Here is a 26,088-nt window from a genome sequence, read left to right on the forward strand (position 1 = left end):
GATTACATTCATAAGTAACATTACAACTATCTGTCACAGGGATAGTTAGCTAAAAACAGTACTCATTGAGTTTATATGATATAACACTATTTCAGCTCAAGGATCAGAGGCAATATGCGTGAAACGGGAGGAATCGACCGATACAAGATGGATCATAAACACCGAGGCCTCGCTCTTATTATATCAAATAAGGAATTTGACAAACGAACTGATCGCACTGATCGCAACCAACCTAATTTGACTCGGGAAGGCACAGAGTCTGACGTGGAGTCTTTACGCGAGGTGTTTAGTGATTTAGGCTTCAAAGTTGTCGTCCATGAGAATTTGACTGCGGAGGAAATGAAATCAAAAATGTGTACAGGCAAGAATAAGAGAGAGTTTTATCATTATGGACTTTCGCTTTAGCGAAGTCATTTTAATCGCGTATTAAACTTTCTAAGGGGAAAATCATGATTTTGATAATTTAAGTAATCCATATCATACAGAAAGTGATATTCATGTCATAAATCAGTTTTTTGGTTTACCATTGTCAGCGATATGAAGTTGGCATCGAGCAAATTTTGTAAAATCGTGGTAAACTTTTTATCTGAGCATATATTGGTTCTCGGCCTAAAGGACGTATAATCGATGCGATTGAAGTCATGGCGAACCTCCGTCGATGGCATGGTCAACTTTGTTAAAATTCTACGAAAAACTGTTTTTGGTGGGAAAATTCCTAGCTCTTGCGCCCTGAACGAGTATTTGTGCGTGAGTTAAAATCCCCCAACAACTACTACACGGTCGTCTAACTGATGGGCGAGTATCTCGCAGCTTAATTCATTACAGAAATCGATATAAGATTATGAGTATTACATGACAGTTTCAGTTTCATTTATCTGACAAACCTATGATAATTTATAATACAAAAACAACTAGTTATAACGTTATAACATAAGTTTGTCAGGGGATTCAAAAAATCCGTTAGGATTGTCCAGTTGAATCCCCGACATGTAGACTAAACATAAATAAATATCTTGTTCTAACATGAAAAATTCATTAGATAACTTGACCCAAAGTACGTCGTGGGTGCTATCAATTTGCAAAAGATTTATACCTTCTTGGAGGTTAGATTTATATAAAAATAATAGTCCACCAGAATTTCTCCGCGCGCGCCGATGCTGTTTCCTCACATTATGATAAAAGCTATATCCGTTTGGTAGGTACATTTCACTTACTATCCGCTCATCCGCAGTTATGTTCATGTTTTCCTCACTTATTCCGTTTCACTTGGTGTCGGTTGATCCTTATACCTCATCTTTCAATATCGGTTGATCTAAAATATGTTCTGACATATCGATATCAACGAACACTCTGTCCCGCTGATAAATTTTTGAAATGTTCGAACAATGACTAGGCTAGGACGCTCACTCAATCACCCTTGAATTTTCTCCAGATATCTCTAGGATGACACGAGTCAATAGCGTATAAATAAATAACTTTAGAAACTTATTCCAAAACATTTTCTGCTCGCGAGTCGACGCGACTATGGATTTTTCGGTTAACGATAATTTTATTAGTGATGCACTTGGCGTGTGTCCGAATTCGATACAGACTCCAAATTTGATTTTATGAAAATAAAAAAAATATTGTAATTTTAACAAGGGGCCTGCTTGTTGAATAAATTAAATGAGACTAGATATGACATTTGATAAGATAATCGAATGATTTGAATAGGCAAATATTTCTTTTGCTACAGCGTAATAAATTTGAATACAGTTAACAGTTTGAATATTAACGATTCATTGTGTAGCCACGATTTTGGATAATATGCTAATGTAAGGATTTTCTTACCGAATTTGTGCCCATATGAAATATGTTTACATCATGTCCACATACAAGCCAAACCAATTCCCAACCTCATCTACACGGATATATAAGTTTACTTATACAACAACTAACCAAGTGTATCCGTATCCTCAAACAAAATCAGTGAAGCCTACAGGAATATCACATATAAAAACTACCTAAAGCTACCTAATTGTTTGTCAAGTTGTAGCTTTTGTGGTGCATTTCAAGGTATATATTTGATTGCCGTATTTGTTCAGCAGGGGGCATTGAGTATTAAGATTGTCAAGCATTCACTTAGTGGACTGTGGTATCCTTGATCGCTAGTTCAAAGGGTATATACATCGTGACCAAATGTGCAAACAATTAGCCTTTTTACAGTTTCCAGGCGCCATTTTTTGGGTACCCGCCGGGTCAGCATTGTTGAATTTTTTGTCCCTATTCTTCTCCGGTTTAATCTTTTTATTTCGTTCATATCTCTGGATTTGATTAAGATAGAAACAAAGATAAAATATCGATGAACTCGGCTGATAATAAACTTTTTTTAATGATATCACTCATTTATTAAGTTAACGCAAGAATGTGCGCTGGTGAAGTAATAAACATTGATATCGTCTTCCCGATAATTCAACTTGCGAAATCGAAATTGAAAAATCTAAATTCTGCAATTTTTCAGCTGCCGCAGATCCTATACATGGTGAATCAGATGCCTTTGTTTGTGCGATACTTAGTCACGGAGAAAAGGGTGACAAGGTTATGGGAAAAGATTTTAACACTGTTCGTGTTGAGGAACTTATCGAACCATTCAAAGGCAATGCGTGTAAAGCTTTAGTCGGAAAACCGAAACTATTCTTTATTCAGGTAAACAGTATTCAGGAAGCTACGATGTGAAGCAGGGTCCCTTGACTCCTTGAACCCTTGAAAACCCCTTCAAAGCCAAAAATGTTGTTCAAGGTCAGTCTTTCACTCAAGGTTAGTTACGCCAGGGCCACCTCCCTGATCTAATGAACTACTTCCTTAAAAACTGAAAGTACATTCTCAAATAGAAAATATTCGCAATTTGTTTAATCCGTTGGGCGGGTTCAGTCTGTGTTAGCTTATAGCCTGATACGTGGTTTCGTATTGACCGCGGTCCATTGAACCGCATTATGACAAACCGGTTTATATCACTTACAATACATTGTTTTCAGGTGTTTGAAAATTCAATTAGCGAAAACAATAATGAAGCCAACATATTGGAATTCAAGTTTATTTTCACCGAGGGTAAAATATCAGGTTTTGATACCGTTACTAGGCCTACCGCTGCAGCCCCCGAGAATTACATAGCATTTTATAATTATTTCAGCGTTGTGCAAAATGGATTTGAAATCGATTTAGGTGTTTTATCGATTTGTTTTATATAAATACCCCTTAGTTAGTTCCACTTTCACCAACTTGATCCGCAATCAGACCAGGCTCTCGGGAAGTTTATAACCGGGTCACGATTCGTAAGCTGCCCTGCTGGCTTTAGTTGTTTCTTTCTTTTTCGCAATTTTCTCACGAGACTTGTCAAAATTGAGAAGATTTGTAGAGTCTAAAATTCCCGTAATCAATATCGATTGTGGTTGACCAACTTGTTCTGTCGAGTTTGCGTGATCGCGTTGATAATCATCGTGATGGCCGCTAAAATATCATGCGTTTTCCGTTTCAAAGACGCAGTTTACGTATCGGGGAAATGCCCGTACGGACGACAAGGTCGGGTGATGTTGAGGTTGCCGTATAACGGGCTAGCTACAATGGCGATACGTGTCGATCTATATTCGTGTCTTGAAGATGTTTAAAAGAAAAATTTGCATTCAAAAATAAAACTACACAGGCCTCGATTCAAAAGATTGTCGACTCAAACATCGGTCTCTAATTCCTCAGCGATTCGCCTGAATAACTAAACACCGTTAATTGATAAATCGAATTAAGGAGATAAATAATTAATTTCAGATAAATAATTGATTCGAACCGACTATGACTATGTTACTCAATGACGTAACGGTTTAAGGGTTTTATAACGTGTTCAAAGTACCGAACATTGTTCGAGCAAAAATGAGATTTCCTGAGCGGGTAGCCGCTAAAATTGACGTTAAGTTGCTCTCCGCGCGCGAGCTCGCGAAAGACAATGTATATATTTTTGAAACGATAACAACAGCAGCAGATCCCGATATCGGTATATTGGTGCGTATAGCAACCGCGCCACAAGAACCGGCAGAAATATAAACTCGATGTGATCTAGCCGGCGAGAGCTGTTTGAGGGCCGCAGAGTCGATGGAGAACTAAAAATCTAGACACAAAAAATATTTTGCGTAGTTTGATTTTTGCCAGACGGATTGTAAGCATGGACGACGATGAAAGGTTAGTTTAAGCTTGAATTGTTTGTTTTAGCGAATTACGAAGATTTCATAAAAACTGATCTTAAGTTAAACTGTTTGAAAGGTTTTTTTTTCAAATCTGAAAATTTGAAGCAAATGAAATTATTTGCCCGCATTTGGTTTCAGAAAAATTATTGATTTTTGTGATTTCATATTTTCATGAAAAGGTTTATCGTAAAAGTCGGATACCACTTTTCGACTCGTCGGTTTTTTGCGGTCCAAAGACCGGTCTTGGAATTAGGGCCATCTTTTCAGTTTATTCGCTGCACCGCACCCTACGTTTTGTAAACTGATTTCCTATAAGTCAAATAAGTCAAATAATAATAATGATTATAATAAATGATTATATTTTGGGTTTGTTCTTAAAATCGTTCCTAAAATCGGTTCGTTTTGTAACACTTAATTTCATAACTACATGACATGCGGCTCTTTAAAATCGCTCTTCTTTCGGAAATCAAGATACTTGCATTACTAATTCTCTTTATACATCGAACATCAGGGCAGGGAATTCTGACTTCTCTGAAAAATGTAAAAACTGAATTTTTCTAGAATTTTCGGTTTCGTGTTGTTCTTGCTGGTGACGAGTGACACAATAAACCTCTTGATAAGAAACAGCACTCTCTGAGGATATCTCATGATTTAATCAGGGAATTTGAATTTTTGGTGTCTTGTTGTTCTTGCTGGTGACGAGTGACACAATGAACCTCTTGATAAGAAACAGCACTCTCTGAGGATATCTTATAGTTAAGGCTGAACAAAAATGATACCTTGTTTCTCCGCAACGGCCGAGTCATTTTGCCATAAAATTGGTAATTAGTTCGTTTCTATAACTGCCTGATCTTTCATGATTAAAAAAAGTAATGTACAGGGTAGATAGGTCAACTTAAGCTCAGCAGAGCGGAGAAACAAGGTATCATTTTTTTTAGCCTTAATCTGAGAATTTTTGCTTAGGCATCAGGACGCAGTTCCACAGTTCTGAGTTAATATCTGACTCAGAGTTAAATCATTGGAAATGAACTAATTTTAACCCAGAGTTAACTCTAACTCACGACTGTGGAACTGGGTCCAGGGAAATAGCAGGGTAAATAGGATCACCTGATCCGTAACAACCGTGTTTAATGAAATTAAGTGGAAACGCACTTTTTGCGAGGTTTCCCGCGCCTTATTTTATATTCAAAAGCGAAAAAGCGGGCAATTAAAAATATCGACAAAACATACACTTCCCATCGCGATGGATACATATTCTAACCCGGATAGTTCCTGGATCTCGTACGTACAAACAGTTCGTACTCTTCTCCCGATAAATTTAATATTTGCTTTTCGGGTGGTTCTCGAGCGGTAGTTGCGGTAGCGGGTATCGAAAAACGCTTCAACGAGTTTCCCCCCGGTAGACGGACCGAACACTCGTCAAGTATTCCATCGTTAATTCAATTGTCATAACGTTACAAACTGCAGCTCGATATTGCATTATTGAAGATGCCGCGTTCGAGCGCTCGCTGCGCGTTTCCACACGAAACGCGAGTTTTATTTTTGACGAATACTTGACGAATACTTGATGCTTGATCGCTTTTCTATGGTGGCTGTTTCGGGCCATATTAAAAAAATTTCTGTACGGCTAAAGCAACGATTGAAAAATGTTCACGTTGACCAATTTTTTTTGGTTTTCTCTCGCGAGAATTCAAAACTTTTGGTTTTCTCGTGAAAATTTTTTTATCGTTGCTTTAGCCGTATAGAAAAATTTTCAGTTTGGCCCGAATCAACCACCATACTTTTCCAAAGCGCGCTGATATAAAATACCTATGATATTTGATATATGGCGGTCGAGATCCATTTTGTAACTGGTATTTCAATTTCAACAAGAAAATGTGTTTCTGACGTGTCGTCCTGAAAATTCAGATATCTACATACAAAATACAAAGAGTAAATTTGAATCGAGTTTTCCTTAGTCAGAGAAGTGTCCTTTTACTCTCAATCTATGGTGGCTGATTCGGGATATGTCATTTTTTTTCATCCTCCGCGAAAACGTGCAAAAAAAAATATCATATTCGTTAAAACGGTAACTATGTGAAAACTTGTTAGATCTACCTAGTTTCAGCCCTCATTAACATAAGATTTGAAGATAAAATGGAACTTGTAGATCATTCTGAATATATCTTGTTCAATTTTACCCAACTATTATATCCAACTGCTGAAACATTGCAACGTATCCAATAGGGTTAGTCGTGGGAAACAAAGAGAGATCTAGCGACGTAGCAATATGAAATCGAAGATTATCTGATTTATTAGAAAGGGAAATGAAAGTTTATTTGGCTACGTTTCAGACTCTATTTAAAGATGTTGTTTTCTTGTTGGCAGTTACTACGAGCCTCATCGCGATTCTCGCTCCCGTAATCTGGTGGTTTGTCGTCCGGTGACCGGCAGTTCGACGCGACACCTAGCGGCGAGCGATGACAAATTCAGTTTACCGTCGATTAATGAGAAACCGGGCGCCGGCGAGCCGCAGACGACCTCGTCGACGTCGTCGGGTCTGGCTCTGAGAAAGGACACCGATTCGAATAAGAGAATAACGATTAAATTACCATCAGATCAGAGTCGTAATCATTATATAAAGGTATGTGTTGAAATTATCGATAATTCAAGATATAACTTCTAATGGAACATGAGAGAATTAGCACAATGACAACGGACCGCTTTGGGCTGCGAACTCAAAATCCAGTTCCACAGTTGTGTTGGTTTAATTTGAGTCAGGATCCATTTCCACAGTTCTGTGGGTTTAATTTTACCGTGGCTCCAGTTCCACAGTTTTGTGGGTTTAATTTGAGTCAGGATCCATTTCCACAGTTGTGTGGGTTTAATTTGAGTCAGGATCCAGTTCCACAGTTGTGTGGGTTTGACTCTGGATCCAGTTCCACAGTTGAGTGGGTTTAATTCGACTCTGGGTCCAGTTCCACAGCTGGGTTGGTTTAATTTGACTCCAAATCCAGTTCTACATTTATTTGACTCAGAAACCAATTCCACAATCGTGCGGTTTTTAAACAACCCAATGATTTAGTGTCTATCTAGCATTTCGAACATGTTTCAATACGAAGTTCACATTGAAACACGTTAGATACAGAACTACGTCAACTCTAGTAAACTACTATATGCAAACTTTGCTTTTAAATTCAAATTATTCAAATTACTTTGTTGAAGAATTTGACTTTTCGTAATCTATCTAGCATTTCTAACATATTTCAATATGAAGTTCATATTGAAACATGCTAGATACAGAAGTAAAGCTACTCTAATAAACTTCTATATAATTGCAAACTTAGCTTTTAAATTCAAATTATTCTAAATAGTTTGTTGAAGAGTTTGATATTTTGTTGTCAGGTGCCGGAGTTTTGGAGTCAAGATGAATCTATTCTTCGGGAGTCGCTTCCCAGACCGAACAACCAAACCGGTTACCACGATTGCGGTGAACGGGAGCGACATATTCACCTGGTGGTCCCTCCACCGGAGCAGCGCGCGGACTGGTCGCGAGCGCCGAGGGATCGGTACGCTCTACCGGCCGTCGGGTGTCATCCGCGAACCGAGACGGTGGCCATGTCGCTGCACGAGTACCTGAACAGCAGGAAGGGAAAGCGCACTAACAGACCGCGTCCCTGGCAGTCGAACATGAAACAGAGGAAATATAAAGATCAGGAACGAGTCGGTTGGTTTCATTCGGATTTATCTAGAACACGGGGGAAAGCTCAGGGGAATTTGGGAACAATTTTGGCCGAAATTTGGATACTAAGGAAATCGAACCAAAATGTGTAGAAAAATCCTGGAAAAACTAGGGATTTTACTAATCTTGGCAAAGGCAAAAAAGTGGAAAGAAATCAAGGGTTCAAAAAAATGTTTTACTTCAGGGATTTGACAAACTTGGCAAATTCTACTTCTAGTAGTCCTCATTAGAAATAGTATTAATTCATTAAACGCTGATTAAGCCCAAATATTTTCTCGATTAGATCAGGTTTTAAATTTCTTAATTTTTTACAAATTTGCGCGCAGAGATTTTCTACGAATGTTACCTGCCTAAAGATAAATGGGTGAAATATCGTCCGATGCAGTTCGTAACCAATCATAAATGGGGAGAGATGTACGAATGCAGGTCAGTTAGCGAGTTGTCTCCCGATCTCTTGAGCGAGACGAGGACTAATTTCTTCATTCAGGCCTGATCCTGGTCGGTTGCACAGTTAAGGCTAATCTATGATATGACCAGTCTATTGTGAGATCTTGGTTCTAAAGCCAATCTATCAATTTGAGACCAGCCTAAGCTCATTTTGATTCTACAACGCATTACCATCTTAAGACCAGTCTGAGCTCATTTTGGTTCTACTAATAATTTAACAACCTAAGACCAGTCTAAGATCATTTCAGTTCTATAACCAATCTAACAACTTAAGACCAGTCTAAACTCATTTTGGTTCTATAACCAATCTAACAACTAAAGACCGGTCTAAGCTTACGTTGGTTCTAGCCAATCTAACAACATAAGAGCAGTCAAGCTCATGCTGGTTCTATAGTCAATCTAACAATCTGACACCGGCCTGAGCTCATTTTGGTTTTACGACGAATTTAACATGAACTTAAGACCAGTCTAAGCTTATGTTGGTTCTATAGCCAATCTAACAACTTGAGACAAGTCTAAATTCATTTTGGTTCAACCAGTTTAGGACCATTTTATTTCTATAGCAAATCTAACAACTTAAGACCAGTCTAAGCGCCATTTTATTCTAGAGCCAATCTAACTTCAGACTAATGACATTTTAAGATCACTTCTTCTGTGCCACTGGGAGCGGTAGCTAGTAGCACGTGTCGCTTCACCGGGAACGTCTAGCATTCGTTCAGAAATACATAGAATGTATAATTGATCGATTACAGGCAGCCGAATCCGCGTCAAACGAATAAAAACAAAAACAATAACAACAACGAAGAGAAAAACTCAACGAAAACCTACGTGTTCGACAACGAGTACAACGTGTGGCTACTGGAAAAAATGAATCAAAACGATTTCAAAAACAAACCGAAACGACAAATACTGTAAGAACATCCACATTATCAAAAACTGTCACTTTAGTGGAAGATGAATTTGGGAGCTGCTGTGTTTCGAGTGTTTTAGAATTTCAATCGGAATTTTCCCGTTTTAGTTTTATTTGAATATTTTTCTAATGAACAAATAACGGTTTTATCGAAATATCGAAGTGGCCTTCCTTTCTAAAAAAAACTTGAACATGTTCGTATTTAACCAGAAAAGAATATTATGGTGGATATATTTCAAATAGATCTTCAATGTATTTTTTTTATTTAATTAAGTATATATTTTCTGCTTGTAGCTATGAGAAATACATCATGCCCAATGGTAAAACACCTCATATCAGCGCGCATCAGGAGCTGGTCGAGTGAGTATACACAATTTAGGTGCACAACAGGTGGATAACTGGGAAATAGTTCAGAATCAGTAGTAAGAAATCTGGTAACACTCCGCGCGGGATTCGGATTCACCTGCCGCAGATTCACTCGAGGAATCTCTCCATTCACCTGCCGCAGATTCACTCGAGGAATCTCTCCATTCACCTGCAGCAGATTCACTCGAGGAATGTTCTGCAAAACAATTGTTTTCTTTTTTAAGGCGTTTTCATTTTTACAAATTGAATCGACTGGAGCGACGCGAAGCGGCAGTGATTATACAACGAACTATTAGAGGCTGGCTCGTCAGAAATAGATTCCGAAAACTGAAGAAAGAGGTAAAAACATTTACATAATCTGTTCATGTTTTGTTTTGATTTGGAAGTTGACACAAATACAGTAGACTCGAGTTTAACCCTGTGTGTCGATTTAATGGATTCTTAGCCTGACAAGTCTGGGAAAACGACGAAATTGATCGTAGCTATCGATTCCTCGCAGATTTCTGCCATAATTCAGACGGCCGATTTTTCCGATCCTCGGTTTTATGGCATAAACGTCCGATGACCTACATGTATGACGTTTCGACGGAGTTTCCTCATTAACGGGGTTCCCTATGCATCGCAACAACCAATCAGAGCTAAGCGCACCTGCTACGGAGTCCCGTCAGTAGATTGTTTAGTACATGTAACACATTTTCCTTGCCAAACTTGTATTCTAAATCTATGTATGAATAGAAATATTAATTTCGAAATTATTCTATGCTCTAAAATTAATTTTTGGTGTACCAGTGCTTATTTTTGGATAATAAAACGTGCGTATGAATTTGCCGATGAATCCTACGCAATACTTATTTGCATATAGAACACACCGAACAGGTGAACTAGTATCGTTTCGGATATAACTTATCGTCATACATTGATCAGCGCCATCTCGTTCCCGTGTGTGCATGGACTTCGTATGGAGTCATGCGTGTAATACTTATGTTTCGTTATGACCTACTGAACTCGCAGCTACGTCAACATCGGCACGTGTCCGGGGCCGCGTCCGGGCCGTATGCGTCATGGTTTTGAGTCTAACTCTCCATGACGAAAGTGTCCGTGAGGCAGGGCCCCCATTTCCTTTTCTGATACATTTTGATCATTTTGGTCCTCTTGGTCCATATGGGCAGTTTTCATCTTGATATTAAATTTCATCTTAATCTTGAATTATTCTGTTTTGAAGGTTTTGTTGTGGCATGCGCGTTCGTGGACTGGATTTATCGGCAGCTATAAGGACCTGCTGTCCCGGGTTCAACGTCGTTACGGCATCGCAGCGCCACCTACTCCCGTCGACCTCGACGACCTGGCCGAACATTTACAAAACAAAAAAAGTAATCAGCGCATTTTAGTTCTGTGAAACAAACCGAAAAATTTATCAAAATAAATTAGTTTTCTTCAAGATTTTCTTCACTGACTTAAAACTTCATAGTTAAAATTATTTCGTTTTCTCAATAACTCTAATTCTACCGCCAAAAATTAGTTCATTCTCAATTACTTTTTTACACGTTCATTAAATTAAGGTTAAAATTGGGTCATTTTCGATGATTTTCAATTACTATGTTTTAAATGTTTCCAACGTCAAAATTGATTTAGGCAAACTGATAAGATCGTATTTTTGTTTATTATTTCCGCGTAGAATATGAAGATGTGTTTGATCAGTTGTCCATCGGTGGTAAACTCGACCGCGAGAAGTTGAGATCGTTTTTCACGAAATGCGGTCTGTACCCGGCCGACGAAGAAATATCCACCGCTTTCGACGTCGTATTCAGAGGTAAAATGAAATAGATTTTGTAAAGAATATATCATCACTAGGGCAGCTAGCGATTCTGGAATTAACTTCTGGCGTATCGTTTTGACAAGAACAGCTCCAATTTTTCCGTAATAGAAAGCATGATCAGTAAACCTGATAGAAAGTTTGGTAGGTTTTGATTGGGGCCTACCAACTCTTAAATTGTCTCTTTTGGGAAACTTTTCGTTTCGACTACAATGCACGCTACCTACCTATCCGTGAGACTTCCTAGAATATATCATGCCCTATACTTACATACATAGAATACGAGAATGGCCAGACCCAGTTGCATAGGCGTTCCCTGAACGAGCTTAGACTGATCTTCAGACTATATAGAACCAAAATGAACTCAGGCTGGTCTCAAAGTGATATATTGATTATGGAACCAAAATGAGTTAAGACTTAAATCTAAGCTTTGATAGCAATGGGAACCCTAACCGCCAAAAAACCATTATCGCTGCTTTGCAGCTATATTTGTTTTTTATTCTTATTTTCAAGTCTTCAAATATCTTGAAGTCAATACTGTTTCGCTTTTTAAGAAGATATTTTATTGTCTTGTTTTCGCAGGTTGCGGAACTCAAGCCGATGTCGTTTTCATTCTCGACCTGTCGGCCAGTCTCGGCCCGCTGTTGCTTCCCGTGCAAACGGATTTCGTCGTCAGCGCCATCTCGCGGCTGCAGATCAGCGCGGATCACGTGCGAGTGGGGGTCATACCGTACAGCGACGCGATCGGTCCCGACTCGATCAGACTGGGCGAGCACGATCGCAAAGAGGATCTCGTGACGGCGATCAGTGAGTTAGGAATATATCTGTGCAGTTTAATCAGTTGATTATTAAAATATAGAATTTTTCATTATCGAAGAAAACAGTTCTTATGACAGTGAGGTACATGTGGGTCGATCCTGATCAAACTTGGGTAGGGTAAGATGGTAGTATGGGGGGGGGGCTAGTTATGCAGTGCAAAGGATGGGCCTAAGTGCGCCACCTAGCGGCAAAACGAGGCAATAAACACTGTTTTTCTCTGACGTGACCTCGAGACTGAGAACAGTTGTAGCCTATCGCTTGTACAATTAGTAAATCAATTTGCTGTGAAATTTGCATTTATTGAGAAAGTGAATCTTATGCCTAATCAAGAATGTTTGATAATTTCCGGATTCGGGAGCTTAAAATACAGTTTGAATTTCATCGAAAATTAGCTTGTTTCACAATGCATAACCGAGTGTTTGGTGCACCATCTGGTGTGCGCCGGTGGTACCTCATAAAATACCTTTCTCTCTATTTCAGGGAACATTAAATACATGCGAGGTTTGACTCACACACATTTGGCCATCGAGAGAATGAGGGAAATGTTTAAACAGGTAACAACTACCAAAAGTTTAGTTTAAAAGAGTTTCACGTCCCAACTGCAAGTAACAGTGTAACCCTAGTTGGGGTTAAGAGACGGCCAAGGCCTTCTTATAGGTTGTTATGGTTCACAACCTGACTACGTTTGCAGGGCTTAGTCCATGCAAACGCCAGAAGTGGTTTGGAGCTCGGGACCTTTTGGTTTCCAGTGCTCCACTAAACCAACTGCACAGGACTGCACAGAAATGTTAGGATTGAAATTGAACTATTTCCCGCATTTTGTCCACTGCAGTATGGCCGGCCGGGAGTGCAGAAGATCGGTGTCGTGATAACAGACGGTAAATCGTACGAGAATTATCAAACGGTGAAACAAGCGCAACTCGCAAAACAGGAATTCATTAAACTGTACGCATTAGGTGGGTATAGAATACACTGTTATAGTATGTTTAATATTGGGGGCTCTCTTGTAGAAGTCATGGTTTAGATTTGAGAGCAACTTATTTTTACAGCTTATCTAATAATTATACCAGGGGCCAGTTGCACAGTCGTGACTTAAGTCAAAAAGTGGTCTTAAATCTTAAGACCAGCCTGAAGTTGTTAGATTGGCCATAGAACTAAGTTGGTCTTAGACCTGTCTTAAGTTTAAGCCATGACTATGCAACCGGCCCCAGTAGTCTAAGCTCACAATGTAAGACCAGTCTAAGTTAATGTTTACTTCTATAACCAATCTAGAAACTTAAGACCGGTCTAAGTTCATCTTGGTTCTATAAAAACAAACGACTTAAGACCAGTCTCAACTCATTTTTGTTTTCTAACCATTCTAAAAATTTTAGATCAGTCTAAACTAATTTTGGTTCTATAGCCAACCTATAACAATTAAAGAAAGATTTAAAATAACAACACCAAGATTTGAAACAACTTTTAAACCTAAGACATCTTAAGTACAACTTCGCCCAGCAGCCAGCTCCACCATTTCATGGTTAAATACAAGTCAGTTCATTTACGATATTCAAGTTCTCAGGATTCGAATTGTAACGAACAACAAACTATGGAACTAGTGTTTAGAGTTATTTTCATTTACGCAGGTATCGGGAACAAAGTCGATCGCAAAGAGCTTCACCAGATCGCCACCGACCCGACCTACATTTCATCGGTTTACGACTTTCACATACTGGAACGCATCAAAACCGACGTCTCCAGAACCGCTTGTCTAAGTATGAATATGCATCTCAACTTTACTACTACTAAAACCGTTACTCGATTACACTGGACAGTTCGACTTGGAAATGTTTATTTTCCGTCCATATTATTTGATTCACTTTCTGTGCCAGCTCTGGATTTTGGCATAAGCCGCGTTAGAATCCGCGTTAAATCCGTCCAGATTGTGATGAGTTACTGCTTTAAGTGTGTTATCGTATAAAATATATGTGGAAATTGAATTTGAGATAAGGCAGAAAATGCCCGAGTTCACGAATCAGCACATCGTAATAGACTTACGCATACTACTCAATCACCGGGCACAAATTACAGTGGACATGTAAACTATGGATTTCGGCTTCAGAAGAAAATTGTGGTCATTACAATGTGTTAAATCGGAGAAAATTGTCTGATCTCCTTTTTATGCCTCATATTCCACGGAGATCTGAATTTGTGAAAAAGTTCCGTCGATATTGTATTCGTATCAGTCCTGATTGCGGTCAGTAACTACCTCTCATGCCAAGAAACAATAACATATCCGAAAAGCAGTTATAACTGCTTTTAAGATATATGTGAAAAGTGCTGGTATTTTGTTCGCTGAATATTAAATGTGAAAGAAGCTATTTGTGTAGGATATTTAGGAAAAGGGGAAATTTCCCGAGTTCACCAATCTGCATCCTGCAATAATAGACTCACTACTGAAAATTGCCACTCGACAGATAAATACTTTTCCAAATGACGACTGACACTAAGCAAACTGAATTGGAAATACAGATTCGGTCCAAAAATATACGTTCTCTCAGTCATGAGATGACTTAAATCCAAATAATGAATTACATTCGGTAGTAAATTGAATTAGAAAAACAAATTGGGACTAAAAAAATGATGTAATAGTCATTTATATATAGCGCAGGTATCCTGAACAGAGTGTGTTCAGATGTGCTCCAAATTTGGTATTATTACCCCCAGCCTATAACTCTATTCCATGTATCAGTCATCTCTCCCTGGGGAGATGTGACATCCAAGCAGCTGCTAGACGCTCAGGAGTCATCTATCGGGCCAGGTACTAATATCTATATATATAATGTAATAGTCATTTAGGTATCTTAACCACAGTGAGTTCAGATGCCCGCCAGATTTGGTATCATATCCCCAGCCTATAACTCTATTTCTAAATTGGTCACCTCTCCCTGGGGAGAAGTAACATCCGAGCAGATACTAGACGCTCAGGAGTCATCAGACTAGTATCTTATTTTTTGATTGGCAACAGCATAATTTGTGATAATTGGAACAATTGAATAATTGAAACAATAATTGAATAATTGAAATAATGATAGAACAATTGAAACAATAATTGATATCTAATTTCTGAAATATTTATTTTCTTACCGGCGTAGAGAACTGTACGTTGTGCCACTTCATCGAACGGGATGAATGTCTGACCCGTAGTCGTGGTCTCTACAAGGCCGAGGTGTTTGAGATACTGTGGACGATATATGTACCTAAAGGTACCGGATTACGCAATACCCGCCGTTCCACCTGGATGCGCCCCCTGGTGGCGGGAGAAGAGGCGGCCAAATGGCTCGGTAAATATATCTTTCTTATTCGTTTGCGGACTGAGTGTCCCAAGATAACTTTTATTTCCAAATTGTTGCGGTTGTTAAGTCAGATTTTTGATGCTATAGTTACTCATCGAAAAAAAAAATTCTAACACGGCGTTCACAAGTGAGGAACTGGATCCTGAGTGCGCAGTTAACTCTAACTCTATCCTGAGTTCAGAGTGAACTCTAACACACATGTCGAACTGGATCGTGAGTTCAGAGTTAACTCTTACTCACAACTGTGGAACTGGATCCTGAGTTCAGAGTTAACTCTAACTCACAACTGTGGAACTGGATCCTTGACAAGTCAAGCATTAGTAAGGAAAAGAGTCCAATGATAGGGCCTACCTTCTTGGAATGAGTGTTCAAATGAGGGAATTGCTTCGGTGAGGGAAATTAGGCACTGATAAGCATCGGAATAGTTTATATCCATAAATCGTTTTTGTTTTCTGTATTTCGTTCAGGTCTTGTTCGTAGTTTGGAGGACGACGATTTCAGGACGTGTTTGCGTTACGTCATCAAATCAAAACTCGACCGAGACGGGTTCGTCAACTTCCTGTCGCCGACCGGAAACGGAAGCGGCGATCTCCAGCCTCGTCGCCTGACCGACTGGAACGCGGCGATGGCCGTCGTGGAGAATTACCTCGAACAAGAGGAACGCAAACGTGTGTCACGTGACCTGGAGATGAAGGCTTTGAAAGAGAAATACGTGGATATCAAACAGCGACAGACGACAGAACTGAACGACAGTTCATTCTGAGATCGCTCGGAACTTTGAAACTATCTCTGAAACAATCAGACAATCATCTAACAGAGTTTTATCGTCGTTTTAAACTGATATATCTCAATCTAATTATTCGCCTTTGATTATTATAAAGATTTTTCTTTTTCAATAAAATAAATTAACGGATTCTTTGCGGCTAAAATGATGCCTCTTCTATTTCTAACTGCAATGAAACTTGTAATCAGTTCATTTCTTTAGCTGTCGCTGAAAGGCGTGGATTTAGAGGAGTCGCGTGCTCCCACTTTTTGACCAATGTTCCTAAATCTTTTTCCCAAATCGAAAAGGAAGAGAAGTAACAAATTAGACGTTTCTAATTTCACAGCATTTTCCGAACGTTTTTCAAATGAATCGCTTAAAAGTTTCTATATTCCGGCTTCGTCTCCGGTTAAGGGGGATTTCTCACAAACGCGCTCCGCCTTATCAAAATACCTGGTTCCGTCCCTGGCCGGGTTAGCTTGATTATTGTTAGCTTGATTACGATGCTACAAAAATAGTACGGTCTGTGTCCCGACCCCGGGGCTCCCTCTTTATACATATATACAATAAGATTTCCGTTATGTAAATCTAACTAGCTCCCGTGTTCGATTTAAATGTGACGTCACGGTTTACTTCTGAGAGTACTTAATTACTGGGTTACACTCCGTTTGTTCACGACTCCGTTCAACTGTGTAGAGTACATATAATATGCTCATACTGGTTAGGACGTCAACCCGAACTCAGCTTAATTACTCGCCACACTAATCCCCCTAAGACACTAATTAGCCCGAATTTAAGACTCAGCTCGTCCGGCGTGACACTCGTTATTTAAAGATTGGTCGCGGTGCGTGAAACATAAAAACACAAACCACGCAGATATATATAGAAACGTAAACAACAGCTCTCAATCTTACTACGAAATGGCGACGTCAACATCGGTATCAGCGTTATCTACCGCGGATGGATTGGGGCAGCGAAATGCGCCGGAAGCCTATCTGAAACACGGGGGTACGATAAAACGGATTCGGGCAGCTCACGACAGTTTACGACGAGGATGCACGAGGGAATACGGCAGCGTGAAGTCAACGAAATCCGGCTCCGTCAAATCAAGGTATCCTGTCCCGTTTCAATTTCTTTTCCTTTTTTTATGATACTAAAAAAGATTTAGAAAATAACCTGTTGTATGCAAAAGAGTTTTAAAAACCAGGGTCTAGTTTTAAGGACTGCTTTAAACCTGAACCGTTGAGCTATTTAGTTCATTTACAATCTGGTTAAACCCCGGGTTAAAGTTAATACCAGTCAATGAAACTAGTACCAAGAATTTAAATCATCACGACGTTGGTTTTTTTTTTGATTCGATGTATTGGTGGCTATGAAATAAAACTTGTTTATCTTATTACCTGATCTCCGCGACTATTCTACTTTTAGGTATATACTAAACTTATAGGCTAAAGGGGAGTTCTAGTGTTAGGCTAAAAATAAATATAGCTGCAAAGCAGCGACAACGGTTTTCTGCCTTGCTGGTTTAAATGTCGCACTGGGAAGCGCACAAAATAATTCTTATCAGTTTATAACATGCGACTATTTTGAAGGAGCGCGACACATATTCGGGATATGTGGATCCACAGGGCTACCACGTCGGTCATCCTTATTACCGAAATCAATGAATTTTATTGCTAACCGAGTTTACGTATTTGAAGTCAAAATTCTTTTAAATAAGAAAATATGTAAAATATGACTCTAGAAGGTATTTATTACTGATATAACATGATTTCAAGTGTTAAAATCGATAAGGAATAAATAAATATGCTATATTTCATTTCATCTCGGTTCATCTCGGTAAAATACGTCATCTCGGTAATAAGGATGACCCTACCACGGAAAAACTACTGATGTACCTTGATTGGTGCTTTCATAGTTCCGTTGGAATTTGCATGAACTAATCGTACCCGACGTTTCGATCTCATCCTAGAGATCATCGTGTCAGATCTCTAGGGTGAGATCGAGACGTCGTGTATTTTTCACTGATCAGTTTCAATGACACATTTTTGATTCTCTAATTTTTTTCATCTTTCAGAAACGATATTTACACAAACTGCGAGACTCAAAACGTAGATGGAAGTAGAGTGGAGAAAGCAGCGTCCCCTAGCGACGAATCGGCGGTTTTAACTATGTTGCATAATTGGGTGGCATTTCGCACTCGTCTGAATAACGTTTTGATCAATCAGACTTTAGCGCCGAGACGGCGTCACAGACCGGCTCCGATTGAGACGATGCAGATTGACCCGGCCGTCAGTGAATTCGCCGTCCAGTACATCCGCAACTGTGACATCCATCGGCGCAGGTACGCTGCCGATATCGAGACCTTCCTGCAAATAGCGATACCCAGGGTGACGAAAACGACCAGTCCTAAGGCATCGCCTCGAAATAGAATCGACACTCTGACACGTGACCCGAAAGCAGCCTACACTCTGACACGTGACCCGAAGGCAGCCGACAATCCAACACGTGACCCGAAACAAGTCGAATCTCCGACACGTGACCCTAATGTACCACGTGACACACCGACAACGATGTCTGCAGATGTCGACCTCGAGCATATCGATTATAGTCTGTTCGATAAGCCGACTTCAGGAATATCTAGAACGGACTCGTCGCGGGATGATATGCAACTGGTTCGAGCCTCGGCCATCCGAATCGGGCCTCAACATTACACAGACACAACCCGCAGTCTTACAACCGTTTCATCGAACAGTTCTAGAAAACACCAGTCTTTCATGTCTCTGTGGATTGTTGATATTTGATTTAAGTGATTCTTAGCCCAACTTGGAGCTGGAGAAATATCAGAATTTGACTGATATTTGCACAGTGTTTCCGAAACCTTTCTACAAAAGGAAGGCGGGTCGTTTTCACAAAAGGATTATTTTTAAATTGGCCATATTGGGCCCTAGCTCGCTGGTAACCCTAACCCTAGCTCGGCCATAACCTTAACTTCAGCAGGACTCGAACCTGTGTCCGTTAGTCCGCAAGCCGAGCATGCTAACCACTAGACCATAGACCAGTAGTGATTGATAGGGTTTTAGCTGAATGTCTATTGAAATTTTCAAATGCGGGTGGTCCCAGGTTCGAATCTTGGGCTACGTTCAAAATGATCTTCATAATATTGGAAAACATCTCTTTCAAATAAAGAAATCCCTAGATGAAACCTCCATAGTCTTAGGGCTTTGTTTATCTGGTTGGATGGTGCTATTCCGGGCCTATTGAAACCTGTATAGAACTAACTGGTAAGCATTTGCCACAACCTGTTCAGATGTTTAACTGCAATATTTCAACGCTTTCAATGAATTCTATAGCATTCAGGAATAACATGTGTAAAATATAAATGATTAAAACCTAATTCATATTTTGTGCAATATTAACATTTCATAAATTGTAGCAAATTGAATATATTTTCTATTTAGTTCAGAGTGAATTGCATGAAATTTTTGAAACTATCTTCCTATTCGATGGTTACAATGATTGTGATTTCCATCTCTTCACAACTGAATGGCAGGTATAACAAAGAATGAAATGGTGCCCCTGTGGATTTCGTTGAAATTATATTAGTTATCCCGATTAGCGAGGACACACGGTCAATTCTAATACGTGCTGAGAAGACCGACTCACTGACAGACAGTTAGTGGATTCTGCGTTCTCCTTCATAAATCATGAATTCTTCTCAAATGCAGATTGGTCGACCTTATTCCAGTTACATCATCCTCATGTCTGTATCGAACAAGTCAGGAATCTACCGTACCGTGTCACTGGTAATTCTGCTAATCTTATTCCAGTTAGGAGCCTTCGGCAATTCGGCTACTTTCCTGATTATGATAAGTCGCAGATTCCGCAGTTTATCTTACGCTAACTATCTGCTTATTCTATCGGTCAGCGATTTTGTGGTCTACGTCAATCTAGTTCTGATGCCTGTTTTACAGTTTGTTCTCTTGCGCGTAAACTTCGGTCCGATATTCGTTATAAACTCCCTGATCGGTTGCCAAATCTACGAATTTGTAATGTTACTTTTCGGCTGCCAATAGTTCGTGGTTGATAGTAGCGATATCTCTAGAACGCGCGGCGGTTGTTCTCTTCCCGTTCACATCTCGTTTGGTTTGCACGCATAGATTCGCTAGATTCGCTATATTGATAATTACCGCAGTGAATGTCCTCGTCCTGTATCTCACGCCAGCTTTGTCGTTACATTTCTCCGACCAGTTTTTCGGATGTTACTACGAATTGTTGGACCAGTTAAAATATTTCTCCATCAGTACTATTTACATTAACACATTACCGTTAACCTTGATTGTTTTAGCGAATTCTCTGATAATAATTCAGTTGTTCAGAGGCTCGAAAATGGTTTCGTCCGATCAGAAAACTACGAAATCAAAACGTACGACAATAATGCTCGTAACAGTTTCACTCGCATTTGCAATGTTTAAAAGTCCAACTATAATTACCGTATTTTTACCAATCTCGACAGAACAGAGACAGTTTCTGTTGGACCTTTTCACGCAGTTTCAATTGTGCAACTATTCAATAAACTTCTACATATATCTTTTACTGGGACGAGAAATTCGTGAATATTTCTGTATGAAAATCCGCTGTGGTAGAAATTCTGGCAAATAATCCGCGATTCGATCGTACTTCATCAAGACCCAGTTCAATATTTGTGAGTCAAGATTTGACTAAGAGTTAAGTCATTGAAAATGAACTAATTTCAACTCAGAGTTAACTCTAACTCATAACTGTGGAACTGGACCTAGAGGCTTTCGGTAAATCGAATTTCGCTTTCGGTTGGTTTGTACAGATCCAAAAGAATTTGGAAAAAAGGAATCAAAATTCTTTTGAAGAAAAATTATTGAATTTCAGAATTTAGACCCGAAACCGAATGGGGCACCGGCAACGCTACTGTGGCAAGCGAAATTTCAATACAATCCGCCATGTGTCGCTAGTGTAACGACGTCTTCTTATTTAGTAATTAATGATTAGGTTAGAAGACTTATATTGATTCCTAATGAATTCTACCTACATCAGAGCGAAATTAAATACAGCGAATTAATTAACACACGAGATCCTGATATTAGAGCTAATTTAACATTCCTATAACTTAGTCATATTTTTCCGTAATCGATTAACTGTTCAATATCTAAAATATCGATAATATAAATTTCCGAGTAATAGTATTATTATAAAACCGACAAACTTTTTTAATTCTTTTTTATTTACCAAACTATATGAAGTACGCACATGTATTGAACTCCTTATACTGATCTAGTCAAGAGAATAAACGTTCATCTTGTCTTATCTTATCTACGCTGGATTTCTTCTCAAAATCAAAAAGATTCAAACAGTATTTTTTTTTAGTTTAGATTTTTAGTAGAGTATGAAGTTCCAACAGCGAGTAACAGTGTAATCCTATAGTGTGTCTTACGAATCGGCTGCAGGGCTTTCATAGGCATAAGCGCAAGTTCTTTAGATACGATTTCATAAATAATAGGTACACGGATATAGGTGGATGATAATGTAAGGTGAAATATGAATTATTCTTCACGTCTGATTGTGGCTTTTCTAAACCGCTTATCCATTCGTGCCCACCGCGCAGCTATACGCGCTAACCGCCTGTGTCTGTTGACCGTTACGAAGATGACCAGCGGCCTATAGTAATCCTTTAGTCGTATTTCGGCTATTGGCGATGCAGCCAATCATCGCTTACGAAATCTAAGAGGTCAGTGAAAAGATGGTGGGCGCCCATACAAGTCGTCATTATACTTGGAAATTCTATCGATGGAAGTCTATGCGCGCGTGCTTAGATATGACACGGAATTTTTAACGAATTTTCATGGGATACTACTCGGACCATTCGCGACCGAACTCATAAACTATTTGTGATAGATACAATTTGACTCTCAACTTGGAAACGGAATTTGAAATGACTTCAAAATTGACTCTGAAATCGAAGGATTAAATTGACTCTTAATTCCTAGGATTATAATGCATTTCTGGAATCTCTGGTCCATCGCGTCGCAAGGTTGCTGTAAGGTAGGTGGGATATTTATTAGCATTAGCGGCTGAAATTATGTTTTATAGGATTAGAATTAGGTGATTTAGGTTAGGTTGCAAAAATGCATATTAGGTTCCTGGTTCCCGTGGAAGATACAACAGACTCGGCAAGCGATGGTCGAAAACAAGACTTGTCCAAATCGTTTAAGGTAGGACATACTTCAGCGTGGACTTGTCAACTAGAGTTGATACGTCCATGATTTCAGTGAGAAGAAAAAGACCCCCCGGGCCACAGATGATCGAACCTGAAATTGACTGACGATGACAGAGTGGCCTGAAGAAAAATTCCGGTACGACCTGCTTGAAATATCTTCTTTTTAAATTGTTTCATAGAATAGAATTGATGTTAGCGATACATATAGCTAGTTAGTTGACCCTCATTTCATTAAAACATAATTTCAGCCATTAATTCCTTCTTTGCCAATTGCAAATACTTAAGTTAGATTATTTAAGAGTTTGTAATTTAAGTGTTACTTTGGTACGATTAAGGAGTTGAACTTATATAGCCTACAAGTGACCTTTACGTACAACTGCTTACAAATGGCGATTAGGGCTAGCGTTGGATGAGAGGCCCAACATGAAATGTAGGGTCTGGTCACCGAATAGTAACTAGGTTGTTTCTGGTAGATGGCGTTACAATGATTTGTAAACAGTTTTTGAATGGATTTCGCTGTTAGGCTCCGCTAGAGACCCTCAACCCCCTCACCTCACCAGGCGTGTACGTAATATATTGAGTTTGACCATGAGCCATTATTTGAAGTTATGTCGCGCCATCTTATTTTTAAATCATCTCGGGCCGTTTTTGTTGTGTAGTCATGATCAGACCTATCCGTAAATGACTTGCTCACAGAAATGCCGAGCACCGAAACTCATCGTTTGTACCGTAAACTTTCGTTAATTGCAGACTACAGCGAATACCAGATTCCAGACAAGAGACACCGAACGCGTCTTCGTTTTATAGACTGAACTCGTTATATAATCAATGACTGCACTCGTTATTTAGACAATGACTGCACTCGTTATATAGACAATAACTGAACTCGTTATTTAGACAATGACTGCACTCGTTATTTAGACAATGACTGAACTCGTTATATAGACAATGACTGAACTCGTTATATAGACAATAACTGAACTCGTTATTTAGACAATGACTGCACTCGTTACATAGACAATAACTGAACTCGTTATTTAGACAATGACTGAACTCGTTATATAGACAATGACTGAACTCACTTTATTTTCATGAGAAACACTACAACTATATATACATCTAGAATGGTTTAACAATATGCAAAAAACACTATCCTCGCTCGTGTAATATAATCCAAGCAACATAAACCAACCGCAGTAATTAACAATTAAAAGTTGGGTTTTTTTTCACAAAACAATTTTCCATCCGATAAAAATCTATTTTGCCGTTCGTTATAATATGGCCACGACGTAAGCTATGTGACGATAGTAAATAACGACCTCAAATTAATCGACGAACTGTTCTTCTTGATATTGACGATGTTAGGAAACATAAGAGTGACACTATCGGGATAGTTAAGCTACATTAACCGCCAGCCTGCCCCTGAGGGCTTTTGGATTGTCTGGACTTCCAACTTTCTCGACGAAGTTTTAAGGTCCATGGACCTCTTCTTGTACTTTGAAGTCATCACGAGCCATTTCTTTTAAAGTCTCGCGCCATTTTATTTTGAAGTCATCTCGCGCCGATTTATTTTTGAAGTCTTCTCGATCCGTGCCATTTTGAAGTCATCTCGCGCCATTTAATTTTGCAGTCATCTCGCGCCATTTCATTTCGAGTCATCTCACGCCATTTTGTTTGGAAGTCATGTCGAGTTATTCTATTCAAATCATTTTGGGCCATTTTATCTTAAAAGTCTTTATTTCGTGAAGTTTTAATTTGAATTCATGTCAGGCCATTTTGTTTCGAAGTCGTTTTGCGCCGTATTATCACGAAGCCTTTCTATTTCAATGTAGATAAAACCAATACTAGATTTAAACTCGCTCGATTCGGGCGTTTTGATTTTTAATTTCAGGATGTTAATAATCAGTAATTGCTGGCTAGAACCGAACAACGCCGCTCTACCCAGAACTGGGAGACTTTGGACGCTGACGCCTTACTGCGAATCTCTGAACTTCACAGTCTGACATCGCAGTTTATACTCGGTAAGTTTAATCGAAATAAATCGAATTAAATTTTTTTGAATTATAGTAATTGACCATCCGAAGATCAAATGATAATTTTTGGTTGTATCTTATTCATCTTCAGCTCCAGCAAACGAGTCGCAGCACAGAGCGGGCCCCGGTGGGCGGGGGGGGGGGGGGTGCTGCATTCTGATATTCGGTTTCAAATCATGTCGCTTCGAAACAAAATAAATTATATTGATTTTGATTCGTGTTTCGTGTCTATATTCCTGGTTTCGACTTTGCTGCAGCGTTTTTGGACGCCGATGAAAACTTAGGATTCGAACCCCTGCAAGCCCGCTTCTCCTGAACACTGAGGATGACTTAGGATTCGAACCCTTGCAAGCCAGCGTCTCCCGAACACTGAGGATGACTTAAGATTCGACGAAACCTTGCAAACCCATTTCTCATGGACCTCAGGGACAACGTAGGATTCGAACCCTTGCGAGCCCATTTCTCATGGACCCCAAAGAAAACGTAGGATTCAAACCCAGGCAAGTCCACTTCTCCTGAACTCTGAGGATAACTTAGGATTCGAACCCTTGCAAGCCAACTTCTCTTGGACACAAAAGACAACCTAGTATTCGAACCTAGTATTCGAACCGTTACGAGCAAATTTCTCATAGATACCGAGGAGTAGTAAGGGTATATTGTATCTATGTACTATCTTCCCTGTAACACAGATCGTAGTCCCGTAAAGAAGATATAATAGATTCCGCTTCCGTCATGTCTAAATCTGTTGATAAACCATTCTACGAAGTTATGAAAAAATACATAGAACCGATCATCCACGTTATTATTTCAAATATTCTCGTTTTCGTATCAAACATAACTCTTATTATTGCGTTACACGTCAAAAGTAAGCAACGTGAAACTCAGCGTCCAAAATCTCATTATCTCAAAATCTAACTAAAGCCAATAAAATTGTGCTTACAATCAGTTTAGTACTTACTGTTCTAGAACTTCCAGGTTTTGTCGGAAAGTTTGGGAAATCGGGGCTATCTTACAAGATTGTGTTAAATCAAATCTACGAGGTTGCATCACTTTTGAATTCATGCGTCAATTTCATACTATACACAATCGTAAACAAATAATTCAGAAAGAAAAACGTTTTTTCGTTTATTGAAAATCAGTTGAATTTGTCTGAAATTGTTCAGCTAGTGATTCCTGATTTACTTTGATGTGAAATTAACTAAATTAGTAAAAATAGACTGGCACATTTTTTCTACCTTATGGGACACTTTTTTCCTGGGACATTTCTACCTACATTCCAGTTTATCAGCAGCTACAGCGCGCTCCCTTGCCGAGATATATTCACATTTCATTCTATACACGCAGTTCACGAACCCTAGTACCGGTTTAGACTTCGGTTCTAAATGGGGGGAGTAAATAAAGTGTTTATATCATAAAATCC

At 39.2% G+C, this 26,088-nt stretch overlaps 1 protein-coding gene across 1 annotated transcript; it reads left to right on the forward strand.

The window, feature by feature from the left end:
* The first annotated feature begins 4,189 nt into the window (after window positions 1-4,189).
* LOC141909958 (uncharacterized) lies at window positions 4,190-16,478 on the forward strand. The gene is made up of 15 exons (XM_074800643.1): window positions 4,190-4,206; window positions 6,579-6,834; window positions 7,596-7,917; window positions 8,259-8,358; window positions 9,132-9,290; window positions 9,584-9,649; window positions 9,880-9,994; window positions 10,878-11,025; window positions 11,331-11,465; window positions 12,051-12,275; window positions 12,768-12,841; window positions 13,120-13,243; window positions 13,913-14,041; window positions 15,422-15,610; window positions 16,090-16,478. Exons 1-15 carry the CDS (start codon window positions 4,190-4,192, stop codon window positions 16,383-16,385), a joined length of 2,355 nt encoding a protein of 784 aa, XP_074656744.1. The 3' UTR covers window positions 16,386-16,478.
* The last annotated feature ends 9,610 nt before the right edge of the window (window positions 16,479-26,088 follow it).

The sequence above is a fragment of the Tubulanus polymorphus genome, chromosome 8, assembly GCF_964204645.1.
Source record: "Tubulanus polymorphus chromosome 8, tnTubPoly1.2, whole genome shotgun sequence".
In the NCBI taxonomy this organism is placed as follows: domain Eukaryota; kingdom Metazoa; phylum Nemertea; class Palaeonemertea; order Tubulaniformes; family Tubulanidae; genus Tubulanus; species Tubulanus polymorphus.